Raw genomic sequence first — 26,790 nt, forward strand, 5'->3', positions numbered from 1 at the left:
ACACACAAACTTGTCCCTTAAGATATCTGCCAGTCCCGCTCCAAACTGGCAGTGTTTCGATAGTTTGCGCAGTTCTGTTAAATAATCAGCATTGCTTTCATCCTTATGCTGGTTCCGTTTGTGAAACTTGAATCTTTCTGCTATCAGCAGCGGTGTGGGGTTTAAATGTTCCTTTAGTATCGTTACTATGTCTTCAAAACTCTTTTACATTGGCTTCGTTGGGGTTACTAGATTTCTTAATAAACCATATGTCTTTGCACCCATTAAATTTAACAATACCGACGCTTTCTTGTCATCTGACACCTCATTTGCCTTGCAGTACACCTCTATTCGTTCGACATATGTAGTGCAATCTTCGACTTCATTGTCAAATGCGGTGATACTGCCACTCTTCGGCATTTTGGGTGTGGTTTAAAATGGTGTCACCCAATGGCTTAAAATGGCGTCTCCCGCCCTTTCCTTCCTCCCCCGCTGCTGCCAACGCCGCTCCCTGTGGTTCTCGTGGCAATGGCGGCGCCCTGTATGTTTTGCGCGCTTCTCCTGCGCTGCTGCCAACACCACTCTCGGCGGTCCTCGTGGCAATGGCGGCACCTCGCGGGTTTCTGCGCGTCTCTCTCTCCCTCTCTCCGACGCTGCTCGGCCCCTGAACACCAGCTGCACCCTGTGCGCTCTGCCCTCTCTCTCTCCCCCGTCGACGTTGCTCGGCCCTTTGCTGTGCCGCTCGGTCGGGCTCTAGCCTGCCGCTGTACGGGAAGGGTCTGCGCACTACCTGTTGCCAGCCCGTTTCGCTGGACCACCTCGACTGGAAAGCCAAGCCTGGCTCTCGACAGCCTCCCCCGCAATTCTCAAGTCTCTGCTGGATGACTGGGCTGTTGCCCGTGGTCGACGCCCGAGTCTCTGGCCTTGACCGCCAATCCACTGAGCTCCAGGAACGAATCCCCGGGAGGTGATGCAGAGTTGCAGGTAGGTTCGAACTTGCCTCGTCGCCAATGTTGCGTCCGTGTATAATAAGACACAGACTGCGGAGAACGGTACAACAGGTGTTTACTCAACGTGGCTCACAGTGGAACTGATCTGTACAGATTACTACTCAGGGCTATATACAGGTGTGGTCACTGCCGGTACTGCAGTATACATGAGCTGTAAAAGATAGTTCCTCACTTAAAGGTATATACATTACAGGATGCATCCTAGGATGCTGAAGGAATTGAGGGAGGAAATTGTGGAGGTACTGGCCATAATCTTCCAATCCTCCTTAGAAATGGGGGTGGTAACAGAGGACTGGAGAATTGCAAATGTTACACCCTTGTTCAAAATAGAGTGTAAGGATAAACCCAGCAACTACAGGCCAGTCAGTTTAACCTCGGTAGTGGGGAAGCTTTTAGAAACAATAATCAGGGACAAAATTAACAGTCACTTGGACAAGTGTGGATTAATTAAGGAAAGCCAGCATGGATTTGTTAAAGGCAAATCGTGTTTAACCAACTTGGCTGAGTTTTTTGATGCGGTAACAGAGAGGGTTGATGAGGGCAATGTGGTTGACATGGTGTACGGGGACTTCCAAAAGATGTTTGATAACGTGCCACCAGCAAAGTTGAAGCCCATGGAATAAAAGGGACAGTGGCAGCATGGATACAAAATTGACTAAGTGACAGGAAACAGAGAGTAGTGGTGAACGGTTGTTTGTCGGACTGGAGGAAGGTACACAGTGGGGTTCCCCAAAGGTCGGTTCTAGGACCACTGCTTTTCTTGATATATATTAATGACTTGGATGTGGGTGTAGTGGGCACAATTTCAAAATTTGCAGATGACACAAAACTTGGAAGTATAGTGAACAGTGAGGAGGATAGTGATAGACTTCAAGAAGACATAGACAGGCTGGTGGAATGGATGGACACGTAGCAGATGAAATTTAACATAGAAAAGTGTGAAGTGATACATTTTGGTAGAAAGAATGAAGAGAAGAAATATAAACTAAAGGGTATAATCCTAAAGGGGGTGCATGAACAGAGAGACCTAGGGGTATATGTGCACAAATCATTGAAGGTGGCAGGGCAGGTTGAGAAAGCGGTTAAAAAAGCTTATGGGATCCTGGACTTCACAAATAGAGGTAAAGAGTATAAAAGCAAGGAAGTTATGATGAACTTTTATAAAACACTGGTTCGGCCTCAGCTGGAGTATTGTGTCCAATTCTGGGCACCGCACTTTAGGAAGGATGTGAATGCCTTAGAGAGTGTGCAGAAAAGATTTACGAGAATGATTCCAGGGATGAGGGACTTCAGTTACGTGGATAGACTGGGGAAGCTAGTGTTGTTCTCCTCAGAGCAGAGAAAGTTGAAAGGAGATTTGATAGAGGTGTTCAAAACCATGAGGGGTCTGGACAGAGTAGATGGAGAGAAACTGTTCCCATTGGCAGAAGGGTCAAGAATCAGAGGACACAGATTTAAGGCGATTGGCAAAAGAACCAAAGGCGACATGAGGAAAAATGTTTTATGCAGCGAGTGGTTAGGATCTGGAATGCAATGCTTCAGAGTGTGGTGGAGGAAGATTCAATCACGGTTTTCTAAAGGGTGTTGGTTAAGTACCTGTAAGAAAACAATTTGCAGGGCTACGGGGAAAGGGCGGGGGAGTGGGGCTAGCTGAGTGGCTTTTGCAGAGAGCCGGCATGGGCTCGACGGGCCGAATGGCCTCCTTCTGTGCTGTAACCATTCTATGATTCTATATGAGTGACTGTTGTATGACATGAGACTTTATGAGATGTAATTCTGTCACCATGTTGCTGGGAGGTCCCCCTCTCTCCATCACCCACCACCAGCAGCTCTGCAACTCCCGATATCTCCAGGGCCCCCTCCTCTGCTGGTGTCAGTTGTGTGAATACTGGATGGCCACCTCCGGTTCTCTGTCTCTCCCACGTGTTCTGGGCTCTCTTCTTCTGCAAGGAGGGAAAGAAGAGAAGTTTGAGTGAGAGTGATGGAATGAGTGTAAGGAATGGATGGGCTACATCTGTAGAGGGTGACTATGAGGCAGTGGTACTCAGTACTCAGTGCACACTCCTCTAACAACTTTTGAATGTGTTGTGTGCAAGGCTGCTTTAAATATCAGCACTGGAAATGAGTCATCGATGATGTCATCAGACCCGCTCCATTTAATTGGGCCGGGAAACATGCATGACTGCTTTAAGTGGGGCCATTAAGTTAAAGTTGCCCTGAAGAACGCGCTGAGCAAAACATCGCGTTCCCATCCCTATACGCGGCCCGCACGCACCTGACCCAACTCCACGGTAAAACTTCCGGCTGGAATGTTGCCAGAACTCTCCTCTCATAACCGCAGAGAGCCACATTCCATGGCCATACCTGGTAAGGTTTGACAGGTGAAGCTCATGGTGACTGAAGGAAAATGGCTCATGGCAAATTATTATTAATGATATTTGTAAGCGTGCCGTGAGCCATCAGTGGCTGAGACAATACAAGCCGTGTGTAAGAGCTACAGACTACGAGGGTCCCAAGATCAATCCCAGGTTTGTGTTGGGTTGGTTGATCCATTATTATAATTGATCTCAGTACATCCTGGGCTGGGGGTGGGGGAGGGGGAAATCAGTCAGGGATCAGCCAGGTTCCTGCTCCAGATTGCTGTGCAATGCAAACCTCTCAACACACAACATGTTGGCAGGGTGGACTTTAGATCACTGAGGCGAATAGCATCGATGCATTTAAGGGGAAGCTAGATAAGCACATGAGGAAGAAAGGAATAGAAGGAAATGCTGATGGGGTTAGATGAAGAGGGGTAGGAGGAGGCTCATGTGGAGCATAAACACCGGCATAGACTGGCATGGAGTATAAGAGTAAGGAGGTCTTGCTACAGTTGTACAGGGTCTTGGTGAGACCACACCTGGAGTACTGTGCACAGTTTTGCTCTCCTTATCTAAGGAAGGATATACTTGCCTTGGAGGCGGTGCAACGAAGGTTCACTAGATTGATTCCTGGGATGAGAGGGTTGTCCTGTGATGAGAGATTGTGTAGAATGGGCCTATACTCTCTGGAGTTTAGAAGAATGAGAGGTGATCTCATTGAAACATACAAGATTCTGAAGGGGACTGACAGGGTAGATGCTGAGGTTGTTTCCCCTGGCTGGAGTGTCTAGAACTCAGGGGCATAATCTCAGGATAAGGGGTAGGCCATTTAAGACCGAGATGAGGAGGAATTTCTTCACTCAGAGGGTTGTGAATCTTTGGAATTCTCTACCCCAGAGGGCTGTGAATGCTGAGTCGTTGAGTATATTCAAGGCTGAGATTGATAGATTTTTGGCCTCTAGGGGAATCAAGGGATATGGAGATCGGGCGGGAAAGTGGAGTTGAGGTCGATGATCAGCCGTGATCTTATTGAATGGTGGAGCAGGCTCGAGGGGCCGTAAGACCTACTCCTGCTCCTATTTCTTATGTTCTTCTGTTCTTAGACCAGTTGGGCTGAATGGCCTGTTTCTGTGCTGTAAATTCTATATAATTCTACGTATGGGGAGGTGAGAGTGCGGTTCTCGGTAGAATCGGTAACTCTGCTGATTCTGCCCCCTTGGGAGCCTCGCGTGTTGCTGCTTTTCTCAGTGGTGCTGTTTAATTTCGAGATGTCCAGCGACCCCTGCTGGAAAGGGCGAACACGTGAATGTCGGGTAAGACAAAGATCCGGGTTGGCTGGGATGCCAAACACCCCCTAACCCCATGAAAAAACCCTCCAGTGAACTCGACCTGTCCAAGGATGCCCCTTCAGTGACTAAACTGGCTTCTGTGTTCCTGTGTAACCAATAACACATCAGGAGTACAAGGCATGGTTTTTGATTGCTAATGTCAAATTAAAATCAAACAGCCTTATAAAAATCAGACCACTGAAAGTTATATTTATATTATATTGTTCAAAATTATGAGGGGATTTGATAGAGTAAATAAGGAGAAACTGTTTCCACTGGCAGGAGGGTCGGTAACCAGAGGACACAGATTTAAAGTAATTGCCCAAACAACGGAGGAGGAGAATTTTTTTACACAGCGTGCTGTGATGGTCTGGAATGCACTGCCTGAAAGGGCGGTGGAAGCTGATTCAATCGTAACTTTCAAAAGGGAATGGGATAAATATTTGAAAAGGAAAAATTTGCAGGGCTCTGGGGAAAGAGCGGGGGAAATGGGACTAATTGGAGAGCTCTTTCAAAGAGGCGCGGGCACGAATAGCCACCTTCTGTGCTGTGTGATTCCAGGAGTCTATGCACAAGTATCTTACAGCCTAAATCTCATTGTTGTGATTTCTGTGGTGTTTGAGTAACGCGGCATTTATCCCGGGTCAGAGCGAGCTTCTTATATTTGAGACTCCGCTCCTCCTCAGGGCATTATGGTAATGTGAGACATTAGCTGAATACTATCTTGAAGTCTCGGTGCTCAGTTGGATTGCACTTTGCTGCTGAACCTTCTGCAAGCAGGCATCATGAGGCTGGACCAGAACAGGTTCTCCAATCTTTCTGCCCGTTTTAAGATTTCTGATGGATTCCTTCAACATCTCTTTCTGTCTTTCAGCAGAAAAGCTCTCACTGGGTTTTTTTTGTCTCACCATTTATTTTTTCTATCCTTCCTTTCCTCCTCAGGATGTCCGAGACACTGTTTCAACAGGAGAGGCTCCAAGCTATCGCGGTGAGTCTAAATTTAACTTCCTAATCTGTCCGTGTTAGAGCCCCAAGGGAAGCTTGCCTCCGTTCAGCTAAAGAAATGTTGTCCATGGATTCAGAATCCCCGCTGTCATTCATTTTAGCTTGCCGTGAAGCATGTTGGCCAAGCCCTCAGCCAGACGCAGACGGATGTTCTCTCAGAGATTAAAAATAAAACGGCAAATGCTGGCAATGTGTGAAATTGTGGCAAAAAAAAAGCTGAAAATTCCCAGCAGGTCAGTCGGTATTTCAGTGTCACCAAGGTCCAGATTCACCTCATCTTCTCTTATTAACCTTGGCTGCATCCTGCACTACAGGCCTAGGTCCTTCACCCAGGTGTCTGAGGAAGAATGAAGAGTTCGGTTAACCTTTTGGGCGAGACCCATAAGGCCCTGTCTGTTCTGATGAAGCGTCCCGGTTGGAAATGCTCCCCCCTTTAGATGTTGATTGAGCCCCTGTACATTCCCAGCATTAGACACAGGCCACGATCATTCTCTGTGTGGGTTGTGAATGAATTGACATTCTCTGATTCTGTGCCCGTCTCCATTTTAAAAATAAACTTTCTCACATCTGTCCATGGGACGAAATGACAAACTAATTTCTCCAAACATTTTAAGGATTAAAAAATGCGTGCATTGTAAAAGCTGGAAAAAAATTGTAACTTTCAGCACGTAACAGATTAATTACCTCTTTTGTTCTGCGGCAAACGTATTCTTGGGGAAAAAAACCCCAGGAAGACGGTTTTATTTGTAATAATTTAGTGCTGATGGAGCAATTCTGTCCTTGCCTGGTTTGATCGATGAGACTGAGGATATTAAAATGCCCTATGTGACTGTGGTATAAATAATGTACCCACTGCTTAGCAGTGGGACTCGATATTGATACCAGTGGCAGCAGCAATAAAAGCAAAAAATGACAGAAGCACTCAACAGGTCCAGCAGCATCTGTGGAGAGAGAAACAGAGTTAACGTTTCGGGTCGGTGACCTTCCTTCAGAACTGGAAGACGTTAGAGAGGAACAGCTTTTAAGCTAAGACAGAGCCATGGAAAACATAAGAACATAAGAAATAGGAGCAGGAGTGGGCCATTACCCCCTCGAGCCTGCTCTGCCATTCAATAAGATCATGGCTGATCTTCTACCTCATATCCACCTTCCTGCCCGATCCCCATATCCCTTAATTCCCTTAGTATCCAAAAATCTATTGAACTCTGTCTTGAATATACTCAATGATTGAAATGGAAATGGGGGGGAGGAAAAGAGGAAAAGGGAGAGGGATCTGTGATAGGGTGATGATTAACTGACAAAAGTGATGATGGTGCAAGGCAACATGACATAACTTGTGAACATCAGGGCATTGGCTGTGATAGTTCCACTTTAGTTCTACAATAAATGTATTAGCTGAGAACTTCTCCTCCCCTCTTGGAGTGGAAGTCAAGCATGGGGCAGTGGAGAGATCGGAGGTTGTGGTGGAACTGAACTCCGCTTTCCGCCCCAGGGAAGCAATCACATGATAAATTCCGACAGAGGGGTGCAGTTATCTTACGCATCCCCTTCCCCCCACCCCACCATCCTGACTTCAGATTGGGGGAAGGGGGTGTCTGGGCATGTTCCTGGACTCCCCTGGAAACTCCGTCAGATATGACACCGTGCAGCCCAGTGGGCCCGGAGCTTGTGGAGAGCGCTCGTAGGTGCCACTGTGGGCCCTATGTGACCCACTGAGCTGCAATCTCACAGAGAATGATAGCCAATGGAATTTAACTTGATGGAACCATTCAGCCCGCTCCCCCCCGAGATTACCTCGTCTGGGTGCCTCTACAGCACGGGTACTGGTGCCAACACACACCCCTAATACGGTAACGCCATTTAGATGAGACGTTAAACCAAGACCCCGTCTGCCCTCTGAGGTGGACGTAAAAGGTCTCACTGCATTATTTCGATGAAGACCAAGAGAGTTCTCCCCAGTGTCCCGGCCAATATTTATCCCCCACTAAAACAGATTATCTGGTTATTATCGCATTGTTGTTTGTGGGATCTAACTGTGCTCAAATTGGCTGCATGCTTCCTACATCACAACAGTGACTACACTTCAAAAACTAAAGTACTTCATTGGCTGTAAAGCGCTTTGGGATGTCAAGGGGGAAAAATTGGCTCCTTTAAGCACCCCAAAAAATTTAGCGCCCGAAATTGAACAGTAGCACCCCAAGCAGGAGACGGGGCTACTGGAAGTGCTCCCCCTCCCTCTTGGGGCGCTCGCATTCAATATTGCGGCGCTACGTGCAGCAGCGCCACATGCCGCGGTACTGCAGGCCTCCCTCTCCTGATTAAAGGGGAGGGGCCTAGTGCAGCACGCACCGGGGCCCTGCTGGACCACAGGGGAGCGGGGTGCCGGAAAAAGAGCCTGACACTCAAGAGGAGTGCTGGGCTGACCGATCGCGACCGGCACCCCGCTGGGGGAGGCGAGAGGGGGCAGGTGCTGGCAGGTGGCCCAAAAAAAATGGCCGCCCGGCACCTGCCCTTTAATTTGCACCGCCCCCGCTGCAAAATCGCCACCCTGACCCTGTCAGACACAGCGTCCGGCGGTAGGTCAGGGGGCGCGAGCCATGTTTGCGGCCAGGGCACTGCGCACGGCGATGATGTCATCGGCGGAGGTGCAGCGTCGCGGGCTGCTACCAGCTACCGCCGCCACTAACCTCCCGCTGAATTTGCGCCCCATTAGCGCAATGGGAGGCGCAAAGCAACCGATTTTCCCCCCCAAAAGTGCTTTCTTTCTTTCTTTTAGTATCTGAACAGATTATTTAACTGGAAGGTCCAAACTAGACTATCTAACTGACTACTTAACTCTATCATATGACTAATGTATTGAAAAAGCCAGTAACCCATCACACTTAGGGAGTCCCCTCACCTTTCTCTTCTTCCCTTCTTACCCTCTTTCTTCCCCAGAAGGTCCCCAGAGTTTACCCAGGGTTAGTTACGACGGCCTCTGCTCCACCTCCCACCACCACCACCTCCATCCTTGACTTGGGCAGTCTTCAATCTCCCTTACGGACGAACATTTAGCTGCTCCATGCTATCTTACTCTAGCCTTCTCTCCTGGTGTATGTGACAGTGATAGTGACAGTGGGGAGGGGGTGGGGGGTGAAATGAACTCTCGGTGGTGGTGCAAAGCGTGCGATAGTGAATCGGAAGCCCGTTTTATACCACACCTCATTTTCTTTTCCATGACTTCGGCAAGTTGCCAATTCGCTATTGCCCGTTTTGCACCACTGCGTGACCCCTCCCCCAACACCTGTCCTTTAAATACTGTGGAAGTTGGTCTTTTTTTGGCTATATATAATTCTGGGGTCTAGTGTACATTTTTTTCTCTTTTTATATATGATAAAACAGTAAATAAAAGTGGTAGGAGATTCGAAATAGATTATCTAACTAGAAGATCTAACTGTACTATTGAGCTAAAAGTTGGGCAGGACCCGTGAGCTCTGTGACTCTCCTACTTAGACCCTTTGTTAACTCCCTTCAGATTGTTACTGGCCCTTGTTTTGATCTCAGAGGCAGCCTGGGAATTGGAGACTAATTTAATTAGTAGCGTGTTAACAGGCACATAAATAACTCCGACTCATTTCCTCCCCACAGCCATAAACCTCCACAGAACAATGGTGAGGGGCATCACAGTAACGTTACAGCAGATCCATCTTCTGCCTCATGGGTTAAAAATGGAGGGGGCTGCACTCAGTCCCCATCACTTCCCCTCCTGCCATTCTGTGTGTTTCTCTCAACTCTTCTTCACCAGAGTCTACTTTGTGTCACATTTTCTCCCTCCCCTCCCGAGGCACTGATTCTTGTCTCCCGATCCCCAAAATAATTTCATGGTGTTTAGAATCCTATTTGAGTCAAGGCCATGACACGGGCACAGAATCTTACCTTGCTGACTCAGAAACAATTAGTCTGGAGATGAGGACACTGGAAGATTAATCACTTTCTAGGAGAGGAGATTGGGAATTAAGCTAAGCTTGTGAATTTAGGGATAGCTGTTAAAAATGTGGTACAGCGATGGGAAATGTGCCAATCTGGAGCTGGAGGAGGATGGCATGGAGCTGGGAGGCCAGTGGCAACCTGCGTCAATGATTAATACACATCTTCAATCCCAATTCAATGAAAAAAATATCTGACACCTTTATAAAGAGTCTGATTCCCAAAGGCTTCTGAACAGATTTTTTGCAGATATTCCCATATTTGGTTCCCAAAATGGTTTTTATTTAAGGGTGCGGAATTAATAGTCACAAGACGCTCACAAAGCTTTTTACACTCATAAAATGGCAGGAAATCAAACAATGGAGACTTAATTTGCCATTCCTGACCCAGGGCAATATAAATGTCAGACGCCATTTCTGTTTGGTTTCCAGCCCTACAAGATGGTTTTTCTTCACAACCTATGATGGGGGGGTAATGCCCACAACCCCCATCCCATTCCCCTGTTGGGAGACTGTACTGTCAGAAGATTCCATTGTCCATGCTAGTAGCAGGTTGGGTATGGTAGTGTAATGGTTGTGTTAGTGGATTAATAATTTAGTGAACGTGAGGTCAAATCCCACCGTGGCAGTTTGAGAATTTGAATTCAGTTTTTAAAAAATCTGGAAAGATAAATCTGGTCTCAGTAAAAGTGACCCTGAAACTGTCGGATTGTCGTAAAAACCCAACTCATGTCCTTTAGGGGAGGAAACCTGCTGTCCTTACCCAGTCTGGGCCTACATGTGACTCCAGTCCCACGCCAACATGGTTGACTCTGAAGTGGCCCGGCGAGCCCCTCAGTTGCATCAAATCGCTACCTGCAGTAGTTCAAGAAGGCGGCCCACCACCACCACCGCCTTTCCAACTAGGGATGGGGAATAAATGCCGACTTTGCCATCGACACCCACATCCTGAGAATTCATAAAAACAAAGATCCAATCAGCCGCAGTGGTTTGCTGAAGAAGGACCTTGGGTTCCACAGTAGCACAAGTCAAGCTCTACTGAACATCAAATCATAGACTAGGTCAGCACAAGAGGAGGCCACTCGGCCCATCGAGTCTGTGACGGCTCTTTCGAAGAGCGATCCAGTTAGTCCCACTCTCCTGCTCTTTCCCCAGATCCCTTCAAGTTTTCCTCCTTCAAGTATTTGTCCAGTTCCCTTTTAAAGTTACTATTGACTCTGTATCCCCCACCCTATCAGGCAGTGCATTCCAAATCCTAACCACTTGCTGCGTAAAAAAGTTTTCCCTCATGACAGCCCTGGTTCTTTTGCCAATCACCATAAATCTGTGTCCTCTGGTTATCGACCCTTCAGCCACTGGAAACAGTTTCTCTTTATTTACTCTAAATCTCCTCTCGGCCTTCTCTGCTCTAAGGAGAGCAACCCCAGCTTCTCCAGCCTATCCACATAAGTATAATCCCTCATCCCTGGAACCATTCCAGTAAATCTCTTCTGTACCCTCTCCAAAGCCCAGCATTGAGACACAATACCCCAGCTGGGACCGAACTAGTGTTTGATAAAGGTTTAACATAACTTCTTGTATTTTTACTCTGTGCCTCTGTTTATAAAGCCCAGTGTCCTATATGCTTTATTAACTGCTTTGTTAACCTGTCCTGTCACCTTTAAAGATTTGTGCACAAATGCCCCCAGGTCTCTCTGTTCTTGCGCCCCCTTTAAAATTGTACCAAATACTATGTGTTGTCTCTCCTCACTCTTCCTACCAAAATGTATCACCTCACACTTTTCTGTGTTGAATTTCATCGGCCATGTGTCTGCCCATTCCAGCAGCCTGTCTATGTCCTCTTGAGGTCTATTACTTCCTCACTGGTTTACTACACTTCCAAGTTTCTATGAAGTCCGTTTCATGTTGGACCCTCAACACTTAGAATGGTTTAGTCCAAGGATTCATGTTTTGTTGTTTATCAGAAGACCGATACCATTGATAAACAGTTTCTGGGGTGCTAGCACCAAAGAGCACTGGTCATCCCTGACTTCTTTCAAAAAGCAAGTCATCTGAATGTTTTGGGGCCTATTGATTGTCTGCATGCTACACTTCCATCCCATAATGAGGATGTAACTAGTTGGGATGTGACACTGAAACCAATAGCCCAGCCGCACTCAATGCCTGACTGTTAAGATTCTCTTGTCCTCTGCTCCTTAAAGGGAAGCTATCCTGAATGGATCAACAGTAAATGTTGCAGGATTTTTTTTAGTCAGGCCTATGCTAACCCATCTTTGTTTGGTGACTATGGTGGGCCTTGGTCCTTAGAGGAAGCATTCACTTTGCCCAATTTATTAATTTCCCAGAAACAGCTTGAATTTGGCACACCCAGTTCCTGATTGTGACAGCTCGTAACTTCAGCAATAGAGACTTTGACTCCTTATTGAAAGTTTTGATTTGTGAAAATATGAGTCCTTCTGAGTTCATTACCCACCACCCTTTGCCCCCCGCCCCCGCACCCCAGTCTCTAGAGCTGCCCCCCAAGTTTTGGACCACATGCAGATGAGAAAGTACGCAGGTGGTCGGCCTGTCTACCGGGCTTCTGCCAGAAGCAGTCTAAAGCAACGCACTTGAAGGTACAAGACCTAGTGATTGCACCCTCTCTGACTTCCTTCCTCCTCTCCAAACCTGCCCCATACGTGGGACGGTTCTGGTCTCCACTGCAGGCGATTCTCTGGCTACCCTCAACCAACAACTAAAAACAGATTATCTGGCCATTTAGCTCATTGCTGTTTGTGGGACCTTGCTGTGCGCAAATTGGCTGCCGTGTTTCCTACATTAGTACACTTTAAAAAGTACTCAACTGGTTGTGAATTACTTTAGGATGTTTTGAGGGAGTGAAAGGCGCTATATCAATGCACGCTCTTCCATTCTTTTTCTGTTTCTGATTTCTTTCCCTACACTCATTAACAGTCCTGAAAGAAGACTCTGTGGTTTGGTTTGTGCCACCATGACTTTCTTTCAATCCTCCCGTCCACCTCTTTCCCCTCCTGCAGTGAACCAGCACCTGGGGCATTCCTTGGCCACCAGACCTGCTCCAGTTCCCCCAGGCCGAGGGGGGTACTGAGGCTTGGCAGTGAACCAGCACATGGGCATTCCTCGGCCACCAGACCTGCTCCAATTCCCCCAGGCCGAGGGGGGCACTGAGACTTGGCAGCACATCAAGATTGGAAGCTAACTGGGGGTCATTTCCAGCTTCACCCTGGGTGATAATCTGGCGGAGCGAATCGCTGACCTGTTGCTGAACCCGCCCTAGTTGCATCCCATCATCGCCAGGCGGTCAAGCTGAAAATTTCCTCCAGTGTGTCGACAAATCACAGGCACAAAGCCACAACCTGAATCGCTAATCTGAGCCACATCACCGTCAGGAGATACGAAGGGTAGAACTGCCCCTTCGCACATGTGGAGCTGCAATAGAAAGACTTGCGTTTATGTAGCGCCTTTCATGATCTCAGGACGTCCCAAAGAGCTTTACAGCCAATTAAGTACTTTTGAAGTGTAGTCACTGCTGTAATGTAGGAAATGCGACAGCCAATTTATGCACAGCAAGCTCCCACAAACAGCAATGAAATAATGACCAGATCATCTGTTTTTAGGTGTTGGTTGAGGGATAAATATTGGCCGGGACACCGGGGAGAACCCCCCTGCTCTTCTTCAAAATAGTGGCCATGGGATCTTTTGCTCCCACCTCAGTGGGCAGACGGGGCCTCGGTTCAACATCTCATCCGATAGATGGCACCTCTGACAGTGCAGCGCTCCCTCAGTAGTGCCCCTCCAACAGTGCGGCGCTCCCTCAGTACTGCCCCTCCGACAGTGCGGCGCTCCCTCAGTACTGCCCCTCCGACAGTGCAGTGCTCCCTCAGTACTGACACTCTGACAGTGTAGCACTCCCTCAGTACTGCCCCTCTGACAGTGCAGCGCTCCCTCAGTACTGACCCTCCGACAGTGCAGCGCTCCCTCAGTACTGCCCCTCCGACAGTGCAGCAGCCCCTCAGTACTGCCCTTCTGACAGTGCAGCGCTCCCTCAGTACTGCCCCTCCAACAGTGCAGCGCTCCCTCAGTACTGCCCCTCCGACAGTGCGGCGCTCCCTCAGTACTGCCCCTCCGAGAGTGCAGCGCTCCCTCAGTTCTGCCCCTCCGACATTGCGGCGCTCCCTCAGTACTGACCCTCCGACAGTGCAGCGCTCCCTCAGTACTGCACCTCTGACAGTGCAGCGCTCTCTCAGTACTGCCCCTCCGACAGTGCAGCGCTCCCTCAGTACTGCCCCAACGACAGCGTAGCGCTCCCTCAGTACTGCCCCTCCCACAGTGCGGCGCTCCCTCAGTACTGCCCCTCCAACAATGCGCCGCTCCCTCAGTACTGCCCCTCTACTTACTGTGGGTCGCTGCATTGGCAGGCATGTGCCATGAATATGCAAGAGAGAAAATCTTCACAAATGCATTAATGACATGACCCAGACTGATCAGAGGAATTCTCACGTCTCTAGACTCACTCGGCCCGTGGGCCCCATCCAGCCCGTGGAACATTTTCTTCTCGGGTTGCCAACCCTCCTGGATTGGCCTGGAGTCTCCAGGACTGAAGATTGACCTCCTCGACGCTGCTGCCAGCAACACCCAGGAGATAATCATCGAAGCGTCAAAAAAAATGAAGTTTTTATCAATTTCTCGGAACCCTTTCATTCATTAGTTCTAGAAATGTGGGAGATGGGGAGAGAAGGCTGTTTGACCAGGTGGGGATTTTGGAGGTGGGAGGTCATGTGATGTAATCTCCAGGGATATGTCCAACCAGAGTTGGTAACCCTCGTTTCATCTGGCCCACAGACTTAGCCCTTAGAGGCAGACTGGCTACCATGAAACTTTCCCCCATGCCCTCCCCCTGAAACCTTGGCAGCTGAATTCGGAGCACCCTAACCTTCTAAAGCAGATCCTCCCTGGGGCTGTGAGGCATTTCCTGGGCACCTTCCACCACCCACCCTCGCTTCTTGCTGTTGGGTTCCGTGCACACCTCTTCTCCGCTTGGTTGAAACTATCGTGTAGCTCCCTTGATGCCTCAGTGGGCAATGGCACTACCAGTATGTTATTGGTCAGGAGCCCTCAAACCATGGTCTGATCTCGGCCAAGGCAGCGGTTGGGGCACTCCAACTGGTCTCAGTGTCCCTGAGTAGGGAAGGGAGATGCCAGCCAGGTCTTCCGCTGCAGACGGCCGTCCAGTGAGCTGGCCGTCCGGTGAGCCGGTGAGCTGACCATCCGGTGAGCTGGCCGTCCAGTGAGCTGGCCGTCCGGTGAGCCGGTGAGCTGACCATCCGGTGAGCTGGCCGTCCGGTGAGCTGGCCGTCCAGTGAGCTGTGCTGTGAGCTGGCCGTTCAGTGAGCTGGCTATCCAGTGAGCTGGCCGTCCAGTGAGCTGTGCTGTGAGCTGGCCGTTCAGTGAGCTGGCCGTCCAGTGAGCTGTGCTGTGAGCTGGCCGTCCAGTGAGCTGTCTATCCAGTGAGCTGGCCGTCCAGTGAGCTGTGCTGTGAGCTGGCCGTCCAGTGAGCTGTCTATCCAGTGAGCTGGCCGTCCAGTGAGCTGTGCTGTGAGCTGGCCGTTCAGTGAGCTGGCCGTCCAGTGAGCTGTCTATCCAGTGAGCTGGCCGTCCAGTGAGCTGTGCTGTGAGCTGGCCGTCCAGTGAGCTGTCTATCCAGTGAGCTGGCCGTCCAGTGAGCTGTGCTGTGAGCTGGCCGTTCAGTGAGCTGGCCGTCCAGTGAGCTGTCTATCCAGTGAGCTGGCCGTCCAGTGAGCTGTGCTGTGAGCTGGTGGACCTTGTCTGCGGGCACTATTGGGCTTGGTTCCAATGCCCACCATGGTGGTCCCGGTTTACAACGAGCACGTGGACAAAGATCTGGAACGCAGCCAGCATTGGTGAACCCCACCCAGCAAAGGTCAGTGGGTTAAAAGAAAGAAAGAAAGAAGCATTTCTATAGCGCCTTTCACCACCTCGGGATGTCCCAAAGCGCTTTACAACTAATGAAATACACATGAAGTGTAGTCACTGTTGTGATGTAGGAAACACGGCATTTACGCACACAGCAAGATCCCACAAACAGCAATGAGATAATGACCAGATAAGCTGGTTTTTAGTAAAGTTGGTTGAAGGATAAATATTGGCCGGAAGAACTCCCCTGCTCTTCTTCAAAATATTGCCATAAGATATTTTACGTCCATCTGAGAGGGCTGACAGGGCCTCAGTTTAATGATTCATCTGAAAGATGGCACCTCCGACAGTGCAGCACTCCCTCAGCACTGCACTGGGTGTCAGCCTCGATTTTATAGAAAATGGACCTATTTGCACTTGTTTCATAGGCGTAAAACGGAGCTAGGAGGGCCAATCACAGGGACCAACCCACCCTGGCGGTCACCTACACAAGCAGTAGGTTTCTTACATATGTAAATGAGGGGCCACCACCTGTTTTAGGCCCCCTTTACCAATTAGGATATTGCAAAGCACCTTCTCCACTCGGGGTTCATCAGCGGCCGAAGCAGCAGCCACCACAAAGAGGTTTGTTTATTTTTAATTAAAAACATGGCTGTGGATAAAGGAGGAGCTGGAGTGTGCCCACCCCACCACCCCCCCACTCCACAGTACCCCGCTCACCACCTCCCAGTGATTACCTTCTGGCCACGTGCCTCTTCACCCAGCGGGCGAGAGGCCTGTGGCGTTGCAACAGATGCCAACAGCTCGCCCGCACAATGATGCCCGATTTCAGACCAGCCTCAGGCCCCCAGGTTGGCACTCCGTGCACCCGCCCATTTCAGGCCCGAATATTTCCACCCCAGTGCCTAAAGCAGGGAAAACAATCCTTGGGAATAAGGAGGAATGTTTGTTCAACGAAAGATGCATAATGTACCCTAAAAATCCTGAACTGTCCATCTCACAGACATGACTGAGGAAATTTATAGTACGTTAAAATTTTACTCTGCAAATTTAATTGTAATAGTTGCAGGCAAGGAATGCTCTGCCACATCGTGTCAGCCTGTGCCAGTGTCCCAGGCAGCAGACGCTCTTTGTAGTTTGAGAGTTAAATGAACAGGTTGCGGAGGAAATCCTTCGACCGTTCACTGTCTCAAGGGAGTTCTTAAGAGAATTCCAGCCAAATAAATTATGTAATAAAACTCAGAATATCGCTTAGTTCGAGCTGACTTTTACTGGCTGGGAGCAGAAAGGAAGCAGACATTTTGGATCATCAAATCCACACCAGATAAAAAAAAGTGATTTTGAGTTTTTCTTCCCAAGAGGTGCTGAGTCATACTCATGTCCAATTCCTTCTGGTACCTAACCCAAGTAACTGTTCTACAAGCATCAGCCTACACAATGAGGCCCTGAAATTCTGTGGTGGCTTCTACTGGTCTTCACTGTAACCCCAGCTGGAGGCCACCAGAACCTCCAGGGTATTGGTAGGGATACAGCGATGCAGTGGTTATGTTACAGGACCAGTAATTCAGAGAATGGGAGTGCAAATCCCACCATGGGAGGCTGAGAATTTGAATTTAGTTGGAAAGAAATCTGGAAATAAAAGGCTGGTATCAGTAAAAGTGGCCATGAAGCTGTCGGATTGTTGTAAAAACCCAACTGATTCACTAAAAAGATAGAAAGAGCTTATATTTATACAATGCCCTTAACAACCTCAGGCTGTCCCAAAGCAAGTCATAGCCAATGAAGTACTCTTGAAGTGTAGTCACTGCTGTAATGCAGGAAATGCGGCAGCTAATTTGCACACAGCAAGGTCCCACAAACAGGAGTTCTATTTTAGTGATGTTGGTTGAAGGATAAGTATCGGCCAGGACACTGGGGATAACTCCCCTCCTCTTCTTCTAAATAGTGCCATGGGATCTTTTACATCCATTGAGAGAGCAGACGGGGCCTCGGTTTAACGTCTCATCTGAAAGACGGCACCTCCGACAGTGCAGCACTCCCTCAGCACTGCTCTAGAGTGTCAGCTTAGATAAGATACTCAGGTCCCTGAAACAGGACTTGAACCCACGACCTTCTGACTCCAAAGGCGAGAGTGCTACCACTGAGCCCCAGCTGACATATCCTTTATCCTTTATGGTCTACTGTTCCTCAGAGAAGGAAACCTGTCATCCTTATCCGATCTGGCTTACATGTGATTCCAGTCCCATGCCAACATGGTTGACTCTTAACTGTTTTCTGAAGTAGCTGAGCAAGTTGGACCACCAGGGATGGGTAAAAAATGCCAGCGAATCCCACATCCCGAAAAATGTATATTTAAAAAAAAAACCTTCTCAGCCAAGCCACACACAGGTGCACTTGCAGCGAGCATTGCTGGAGAGTGAACAGAAGCAGGAGCTACAACCAATATTCATCTCCCCAACCCAAGACAGGTACCAAAGCTTCAAAAGAATAATGGGGTAACACTGGGCATCAGTGACCGAACCCAGACCGCCCCCCCCCCCTCCCCCAGCAAACAGCTGACTCAACACAGACCAGGAATCAAAGCTGGGGCCTTCCTGGCCCCGTGGGGTTCAGCAACTCACTGGTTCAGCACACTGAGCAGTGTTAATCAAGATTACAACCACTTCATTCTGGCATTTATCCATTGGCAAACATCAGTATGACTGATAACCCACTCAACAAAATTACTTTGATTAACTGGCCCCATCTGCTACATCCAATTCTATGTCTGTATATAACAGAATTTGTATGTAAGGATAGAGTGTCACCTCCTGATGCTGTAATATTTCCTCCGTATTAACAACAGACAGTCAAAGAATAAATACAACTTGGCTATTAGTGCTGGCTGTGATGCGAGGATGAGTTGTGCTTCAACCTGCCTGTGGAATGGTGTTGATAGTACCGGCCATTGATGTGTTCACCTTCAATGACGAGGCTGAGTAAATTATCGTGCACTTTTATCGTACATTAGCCCCTGTGGGATGTGTATCTGGTGATAAGGTGATACAAGGTGCAGTCTAAATAACGACAGGCTCTACTGTTTATTCCTCCCCCCCGCCCACCACGCCATCATTTCCTCCCCTCCTTTCCTGACTGCTGTTGGCGGAAGGTTACAGAAATATTCCACAACCTTGCCCCAAGTGGCCATTTTTCCAAGTGTAAGCAATGCTAAATGGCATTGGCTGACTGCTCAACAAAGCATGGGTGGGGGGTGGGTGTGGTGATGATACAACCAATCCCCAAATCTGTGCTCACTTCACAACTACGTATAGGGGCCTTCCAGCCGAGGTCATTGGATAGCCAAGCGCGACAGGAAATCCGGCTGATTGTTCTTCTCCCTATCCCAAGATTATGAAGGCCGGTTGGCAGGCCTGTACTAATTCCCCAGCTGAGATCCACTAACTCAGCAGGGCCTGGGATCAAACCAGGAACCGACCTGCCCTGTACGTCTCAGTGACACACCGGGTGATGCATTTACACACCAACCCAGTTGGGGAGCTCACAATCCCTGTACAATCCCTAGGGTTAGAATTCATCTATACTGTTACAATTAATACTGTTGATTTAAATATACAGGGCCCAAAACTCCTAGGCATGTGGGGGGCACATTGGCGGTGGAATCGGCTTGGCTGGGCAAAGTTTGGAATGGGATCTGGGCTGGATGTTGGCAAATCCCACCAGAAGTGGGTGCGGGCACCTCTTGGGTTCAACTCCACCTCTCCACTTTTGTGGGCATAAATGGGGTTGGCAGGATCATGCCATCCACCAGGAATCATTCCCCTGCCCCACCCTGCCAAGTCCACCTCCAGTGCCTTGACGCTAAGTATGTCAGCATGGTCCTAGGACCAGATCACAACAGAGGTGACGTCCGCAGCTGTGTCCAATGGCAGTTTTCTAACAGCAGCTGATTGGTGCAGTTAATCTTCCAGTCTGAAGGAACAGTACCCGACTCTAGTGAGCTAATAAAGATACCGGCAAGGGTCTTGGATAGACCCTGTCCCATTTCTTTAAGGACCCTCGGGTGGCTATTATCTGGGCCGGCAGCCCGATCTCTTTTAAGGTTCCTTATTCTGTCTCATACGATATTCTCATCTATTTTAATATTAATAATTTAATTTTAATAGCACAACTTAATGCTGTTAGTTGAGCATCATCTTCAAGAGTGAAGACTGATGCAAAGTATTCATTTAGCACCTCTGCCATACCCTGAGAATCCCTTCTAATCAGTCCTAGAGAATCTCTTAATGACCCAATTCAGTCTTTGATGGTCTTCTGATGCTTAATGTAGATAAAAAGGCTTTCCCCATTGCTCCCACAGCTGTCCACGATCCTCTTTCCCATTAACCTTTTTGCTGATACAATAGCGATCTTAGTTTCCTTTCATTGTGTGCGGTAATTGCCTCTACTTTCCTGGGAATTATCGACTTCAGTCCTATTCCTAACCAGTAGGGTCGACCTGTTTCAAGTCTTCGGTCTTTTCATGAAAGTTAGCTCTTTTAAAATCCGGAATTAACTGTAGATTCTCAGTGCCTTTGGTTCTGTTAGCCAATTAAAACCGTGTAATATTATGGTCACTATTTCCAGAATGGTCATTTAGATGATCACAGGGTAATTACGGGTATACTAAATTGGAATGATTATCATGGTGACATGCAAATTTGTGAAACGCTCCACCTTTTGACAAAGTCATGTTCCAGAATGCAAATGAGGAACTCCATTCACCCATCCAGAGAAAACCTCATTTCTCCACCCTGGGTGAAGAAGCTTCTCCTGAATTCCCTATTGGATTTACTAATGACTATCTTGTATTGATGGCCTCTAGTTCTGGTCTTCCCCGCACAAGTGGAAACATCTTCTCTACGTCTACCCGATCAAACACCTTCATAATCTTAAAGACCTCTATCAGGTCACCCCTTGGTCTTCTCTTTTCTAGAGAACAGAGCCCCAGCCTGTTCAATCTTTCCTGATAATTAGAACCTCTCAGTTCTGTTAGCATCCTTGTAAATCTTCTTTGCAGCTTCTCCAGAGCCTCTATATCTTTTTTGTAATATGGAGACCAGAACTGTGTACACATGATCGCAGTGTTTTGGCTTCCACTCTCTGCTGATGTCCATTCCACATTTTTATCACTCTTTAGGTGAAGAAGAACATTCTGACCTCAGTCCTAAATCTAACTTTTGCTAGTTTGAACCCATGTCCCCTTAATCACCTCTCCTAGTTTAGTTTGATGTAATTTTCCAGATTTATCTCTTCTATTGCTCTGTAACATCTCCTCTCCGGTCGGTGCCTCCTTTTCAGGCTGTAAAGCCTAAGGGGTAGATTTTGGTCTGGGCCTGTTTTTGAGCCATCCGAACCAAGAGGCCCGAGGATCGATGGAGGCCCGAGGATCGATGGAGGCCTGGGGATCAATGGAGGTCCGAGGATCAATGGAGGCCCGAGGATCGATGGAGGCCCGAGGATCGATGGAGGCCCGAGGATCGATGGAAACCCGAGGATCGATGGAAGCCCGAGGATCGATGGAGGCCCGAGGATCGATGGAAGCCCGAGGATCGATGGAAGCCCGAGGATCGATGGAGGCCCGAGGATCGATGGAGGCCCGAGGATCGATGGAGGCCCGATGATCGATGGAGGCCCGAGGATCGATGGAGGCTCGAGGATCGATGGAGGCCCGAGGATCGATGGAGGCCCGATGATCGATGGAGGCCCGAGGATCGATGGAGGCCCGAGGATCGATGGAGGCCCGATGATCGATGGAGGCCCGAGGATCGATGGAGGCCCGAGGATCGATGGAGGCTCGAGGATCGATGGAGGCCCGATAATCGATGGAGGCCCGAGGATCGATGGAGGCCCGAGGATCGATGGAGGCCCGATGATCGATGGAGGCCCGATGATCGATGGAGGCCCGAGGATCGATGGAAGCCCGAGGATCGATGGAGGCCCGATGATCGATGGAGGCCCGAGGATCGATGGAGGCCTGAGGCCTTATCACCATACTCGAGGCAAGCTGGTCGCTCCACAGGAAGCTCGCCTGAGCCAAGACTTTAATTTCCGTCCTCTTGAGCCTCCCAAGCATCCTCAAGAGCTGCTGAAGAATCCTGAGTAGATCCTGGAGCCTGCGATGCTCATCGGCGACTAATTTCTGGATGGGGGCCATTCAACAGACGTTGGCCCCTAACTTACATATTTAAGGGGCCGAGCGCCAGTATTAGGTGTCCTTCCAAGACAACTAAAAAAAAGACCCCACAAATTTAGCAGTTGGACCAACGCCTGTGCAGATTGGGCACGGGCTGTTCCGCTGCTAAATTAGTACTTTCTGCGCCCATTTACTGCCCGAAAACTGGCCGCAACACATACTAATTTCTACACGCAAGTCTCTCTCCAGTCTTTCCTCATAACTCAGGCCCCTGACACTGGGAATGAATTTCGTGCACCTTCTCTGCTCTGCCCCCAGAGTTCGACTGTCTGCCCTGTGTCTTGATAACCAGAACTGAACACAGTGCTCAATTGTAGAAGGCATTTTGAAATCGTACAATTATTAAGCACATTCCCATTTACAGTGACATAAAAGGACAAAGGTCCTTCATGTTGAATTGAGATGGGCAGAGTGATAAAGGAAATCAGATCGACTAGAACAGTACTGTCTTCCTGTTGAAATATGAAAACTGCTAATATTTCTTTCAAAGCTATCAGGAGGCTGGGAATTTTCAGATGTAATGTATACCAATCCCATTGTATAAAGCGGTCTTCACTTGAGGTTTGAAAGATTTGAGAACTTTGAGCTGAATGGCTTCTTTCAACCTTTTGGAGAGCAGGCCTGTGGTGTTCAGAGGACTGAAATACTGTTTAAAGGGGTATTGTTATCACACCAACTAATGGTTGGCTTTGTACAGAGTTTAAAGTGCTGCTGCTATTTATTCAGGACACAGATGGGCCGAGTCCTCCCATACAGGCCAATGGTCCTGTGCTTTGCACGCTGACTCTGCAGATCCCATTACCACCCTTACTTCAATCCCACCGCTGCTGAAACTCTTGCCGAAACTTTCATTGCCGCCAAGGCTTTCCTTCCTCAAGGGTCTCCTCGCTCGCCTTCCCATCTCCACCCTACATAAACTCCAACTCATAGAAACATAGGAACAGGAGCAGGCCATTCAGCCCCTTGAGCCTGCTCCACCATTCAATCAGACCATGGCTGATCAGGACCTCAACTCCATTTACCCTGCTTAGCTCCCTATCCCTTGACTCCCTTACCTGACAAAACCCTATCGATCTCAGTCTTGAAAGCTCCATTAGTCCCACAGCATCCACAGCCTTTTGGGGGAGAGTGTTCCAGATTTCCACTACCCTTTGAGTGAAAAGGTGCTTCCTGATTTCCCTCCTCAATGTCCTGGCTCTAATTTGAAGGTTACGCCCCCTTGTTCTGGAGCCCCCACCAGAGGGAATAGTTTCTCTCGATCTATCCTATCAAATCCCTTTAACATTTTAAACACCTCGATCAGTTCACCCCTCAATCTTCGAAACTCAAGGGAATACAAGCCAAGTTTATGCAACCTGACCTCATAATTTAACCCTTTTAGCCCCGGTATCATTCTGGTGAATCTGTGCTCCGCCCCCTCCAAGGTCAATCTATCCTTCCTGAGGGGCGGTGCCCAGATTGAATGCAGTGTCCAGATGGGGTCTGACCAAGGCTCTGTACAACTGAAGCATCACTTCCACCCTTTGTATTCCAGCCCTTTGAGATAAAGGCCAACATTCCATTAGCCTTTGTGATTGATTTTCTTCCTGTCTGCTGCTAGTTTCTAATGATTTGTATACTCAGACTCCCAAGTCTCTTTGTTCCTCCACAGTTTCTAGTTTCTCACTGATTAGAAAATACAGTACTACGATTTATCTCCGTTGTCCACCTCCTCTCCTGCCATAAGGAGCAGATGAAGGGATTTGAATCTACCCTACCCGGCAGGACTGGGGCGGGCACACAGTTAAACAAGTTGAGCAAAGACTTACCGCCTCATTCCCGCTCGATTCCCCCGCCCGCCACCATCTTAACTGGGCCCTTTTTGTAGGTGACCGAGGTGTCCAGCTGGCTCATGCAGGAGCCTCATCAATACATGAAAATCGTGGTCCTATACTGCCGTCAAGACTCTGACTTTAACAGCCCGAGAGGGGCACTTCGCTCTGCTCAGTAAAACATGGCAGGGAAGAAGAGGGAGCCCTCGAAGGCAAGTCACAAACTTTGCTGAGTGGGGCCAGGAGGACAGGAGAGTCTGGATCTCTGCAGCCTCGGGGTCTGCCTCCTTCCCACTTGTGAAACGGCCCTAACTGCCCCCCCACATCACCACCCCCCCCACCCCGCTCCCCCCCTCCCCCCACACCCCGCCCACCCGCGACAGCCCCTGGGCACTGTGATGTTGACCAGCCCAAAGCTGGCCAGCTGCCTCTCTCAACTGACTAATGGAGCAGAAAATGCTGGAAACACTCAGCAGGTCAGGCAGCATCTGTGGAGCAAGAAACAGAGTTAACGTTTCAGGTCGACGACCCTTCGTCAGAACTGGAAAAAGTTGGAGATGGAACAGGTTTTTAAGCCGGTGCAGGGAAAGGGGGGAGGGGAGGAAAGAACAAAAGAGAAGGTCTGTGATTGGGTGGAAGGCAGCAGAGGTTAAATGACAGAAGGGATGATGGTGCGAGGCAAAAGGAGATGGTAATGGGACAAGTAAAGAAACAAAAGATGGCTCGAGATGAAGTTTAAATGTAACTGAGGCCTAGGAGTTAAAATAGCCTTGGCCTCAAACTGATAATATCAGTGGTAGGGTCTGACACTCGTCCCACACCCACAACCACCCAGAACCCACTCCCAGTTAAAATCCCACCCCCTCCCCCAAGTCCTACTTAGCCAATGCCTGTCCACTGCCCCCAACCCAGCGATGAGAGAGGGTAAATTGTACGGTTGTGGGGGAGGGGTTGGAGACGAGGGGGAGGGGGGGCGGGGGAACAGCACTAGTTAGAACCAATAAAAAAAATTCAATGTTACTCAGAATTTTTTATAACTTTTGTAAACTGATACTATCTTATTTAAGCTTTAGTGATATTTGTCTGAAAAAATACATGAAACTGAAGTGCTGCTTTGAGCAATTCATCAGCTCCTCTAAGAACATCCATAATTAATAATTCATTAAATTCAATACTGCATGAGGCATTTTGAAGACAGGGCACAGACTCCACACTCTGATAGCCCATTTAGTTTGTTCTGTTATTGTAAAATGGGAGAGGCTGGGGACTGAGTTCAACAGTAAGAGAAAGGAGAATTATTTGGGGAGTGCTCTGAACTGATCCGTTCCTACTCTCTCGTCCACAGGAGAAGAGAAAGCGGCAGACTGAGATAGAGAACAAGAAACGGCAGCTGGAGGACGAGCGGCGGCAGCTCCAGCACCTGAAGGTACGTCTCCTCTCGCCCACGAATGCCAACTAGTTCAGTAATTAAATATGGTCTCCGGCAAACATGGGCAGCGCCTTGAGAGTAGTCATGGAAAAAACCTTAAACGATAATCATTTCATGGGAATGCTCGCACTCCACTCTGTTTCCTGTGCTTGCTTGGCTCTATCAAGTGACCATGAAGCTACGGATTGTTGTAAAACCCCATTGGGTGGACGTTATTCATGTCGGAGTCTGGACGATGACTGTTCGCAAATTGTTTAATGGCTGGCCCCGATTCTGCCCTCACTCGATGTCGATGCCTACGCTTGTCCAGTAGAGGCCCTTGGTTAGAGATCAGCAGTGAGAACTCCACCAACTTTCCCCTCCCAAACCCAGGGGTCCCGAGTCCAACTATTTCATTCCTACCACTGTCCTGACTGAGATCAGCTAACTCAGCATGACCAGGATCTGGGAGTTTTCTTGTCTGAATGTCTCAGGAAAGCTATGACTCGGAAAAGTGACCGGATTGCTGTCGGATTGTTGTGAAAACCCAACTGGTTCACTAATGCCCTTTAGGGAAGGAAACCTGCCGTCCTTACCCTGTCTGGCCTGTGCGCGACTCCAGTCCCACACCAACATGTTTGACTCTTAACTGGCCTCCGAAGTGGCCCAGCGAGCCCCTCAGCTCTTGTATCGGCCTGCTACTAGAAGAAGGCGGCTCATCACCACCTTCTCAGGGTAACTAGGGATGGACAATAAATGCCGGCCTTGCCAGTGACGCCCACATCCCAAAAATGAATAATAAAAATAAATATTGTATTACACGTTTGCTACCTTGGGCAGCAGCCGGAGTGAGGTGGCCATTGGATGGCAAGTGGTCAGTCCCGTTCTACCCACACTGATGTAGTCACCACGTCACTGCCCTTTATGGACCTGCCCCTGATGCCAGGAAAGCTCGAGTGGGTGCAGTTTTATCCCAGTTACCGATAGTGCTCTGCCCTACCTGGGCCCAACACATGCAGAGAATCCCTTGTACAGTATGAACCCACCCTTTGGAGGGGGGGGGGCGCAGGGGGAGAACAGGCTCGAGGGGCTGGATGGCCTACTCCTGTTCCTAGGTTCCTAATACTGTCCTCTGCCTGCAATGTTCGAGAGAAAGTCAGCAGTGAATATAAAACCATTAGCAAAACATACATCTGTTTTAGAGTTCACTGCAGCTGTGAACAGTATTGTTAATGCCAGTTACTTCATGGAAAGCTTGTTCTAAGTGTATAACTGGGAAGCTTTGTTGAACAGAACGGTTCTGCAACACTTAAGCTGCTCATTTAAGCAGCACTTCATTGACTCTGCTCTACCTTTCAATGTACCAATCTATTAATTATACATCTAACTGCAACAACTGGGCTGATTGAAACCCAACCTGTCCAAACCTGGTTCTCCCCGATAAGACTGGACCCTTAAATGAAACCAGACAGTCTTCGAAAGGCACAGCTCGTTGCAATTAGCATCAAGAGGCTTCTCGTGATGCGACAGATTTTTACGTATACTTGTGTCAGCATATAGTCGGGGCTCTTGAGATTCAGACGTAAACCAGCCTCTGGTGGCTCAGTGCAAGGATGCACCACATGGCATGGTCCGGCGTGCCGCAGACTAAGAGGAGCCACGTCAATCTATGCTCCACATTGAATTCGCTGGTATCAGCCAGGAGGGAAGTGGCACCAGGGTTGCCAACAATGTTCACTT

General features: G+C 48.8%; 1 protein-coding gene across 2 annotated transcripts in view; it reads left to right on the forward strand.

Moving 5' to 3' along the window:
- Positions 1–26,790, forward strand: part of palm1a (paralemmin 1a) — a 661,170-nt gene that overhangs the window by 220,759 nt on the left and 413,621 nt on the right. For both annotated transcript variants that reach the window (XM_086004975.1, XM_086004976.1), the window contains exons 2-3: positions 5,620–5,665; positions 24,988–25,068. In XM_086004975.1, the coding sequence (XP_085861101.1) occupies positions 5,620–5,665; positions 24,988–25,068 (127 nt within the window). The remainder of the gene's footprint in view (positions 1–5,619; positions 5,666–24,987; positions 25,069–26,790) is intronic.

This window comes from Somniosus microcephalus, chromosome 13 (genome assembly GCF_052327205.1).
Source record: "Somniosus microcephalus isolate GS21.2 chromosome 13, FLI_Smic_1.0, whole genome shotgun sequence".
Taxonomy (NCBI): domain Eukaryota; kingdom Metazoa; phylum Chordata; class Chondrichthyes; order Squaliformes; family Somniosidae; genus Somniosus; species Somniosus microcephalus.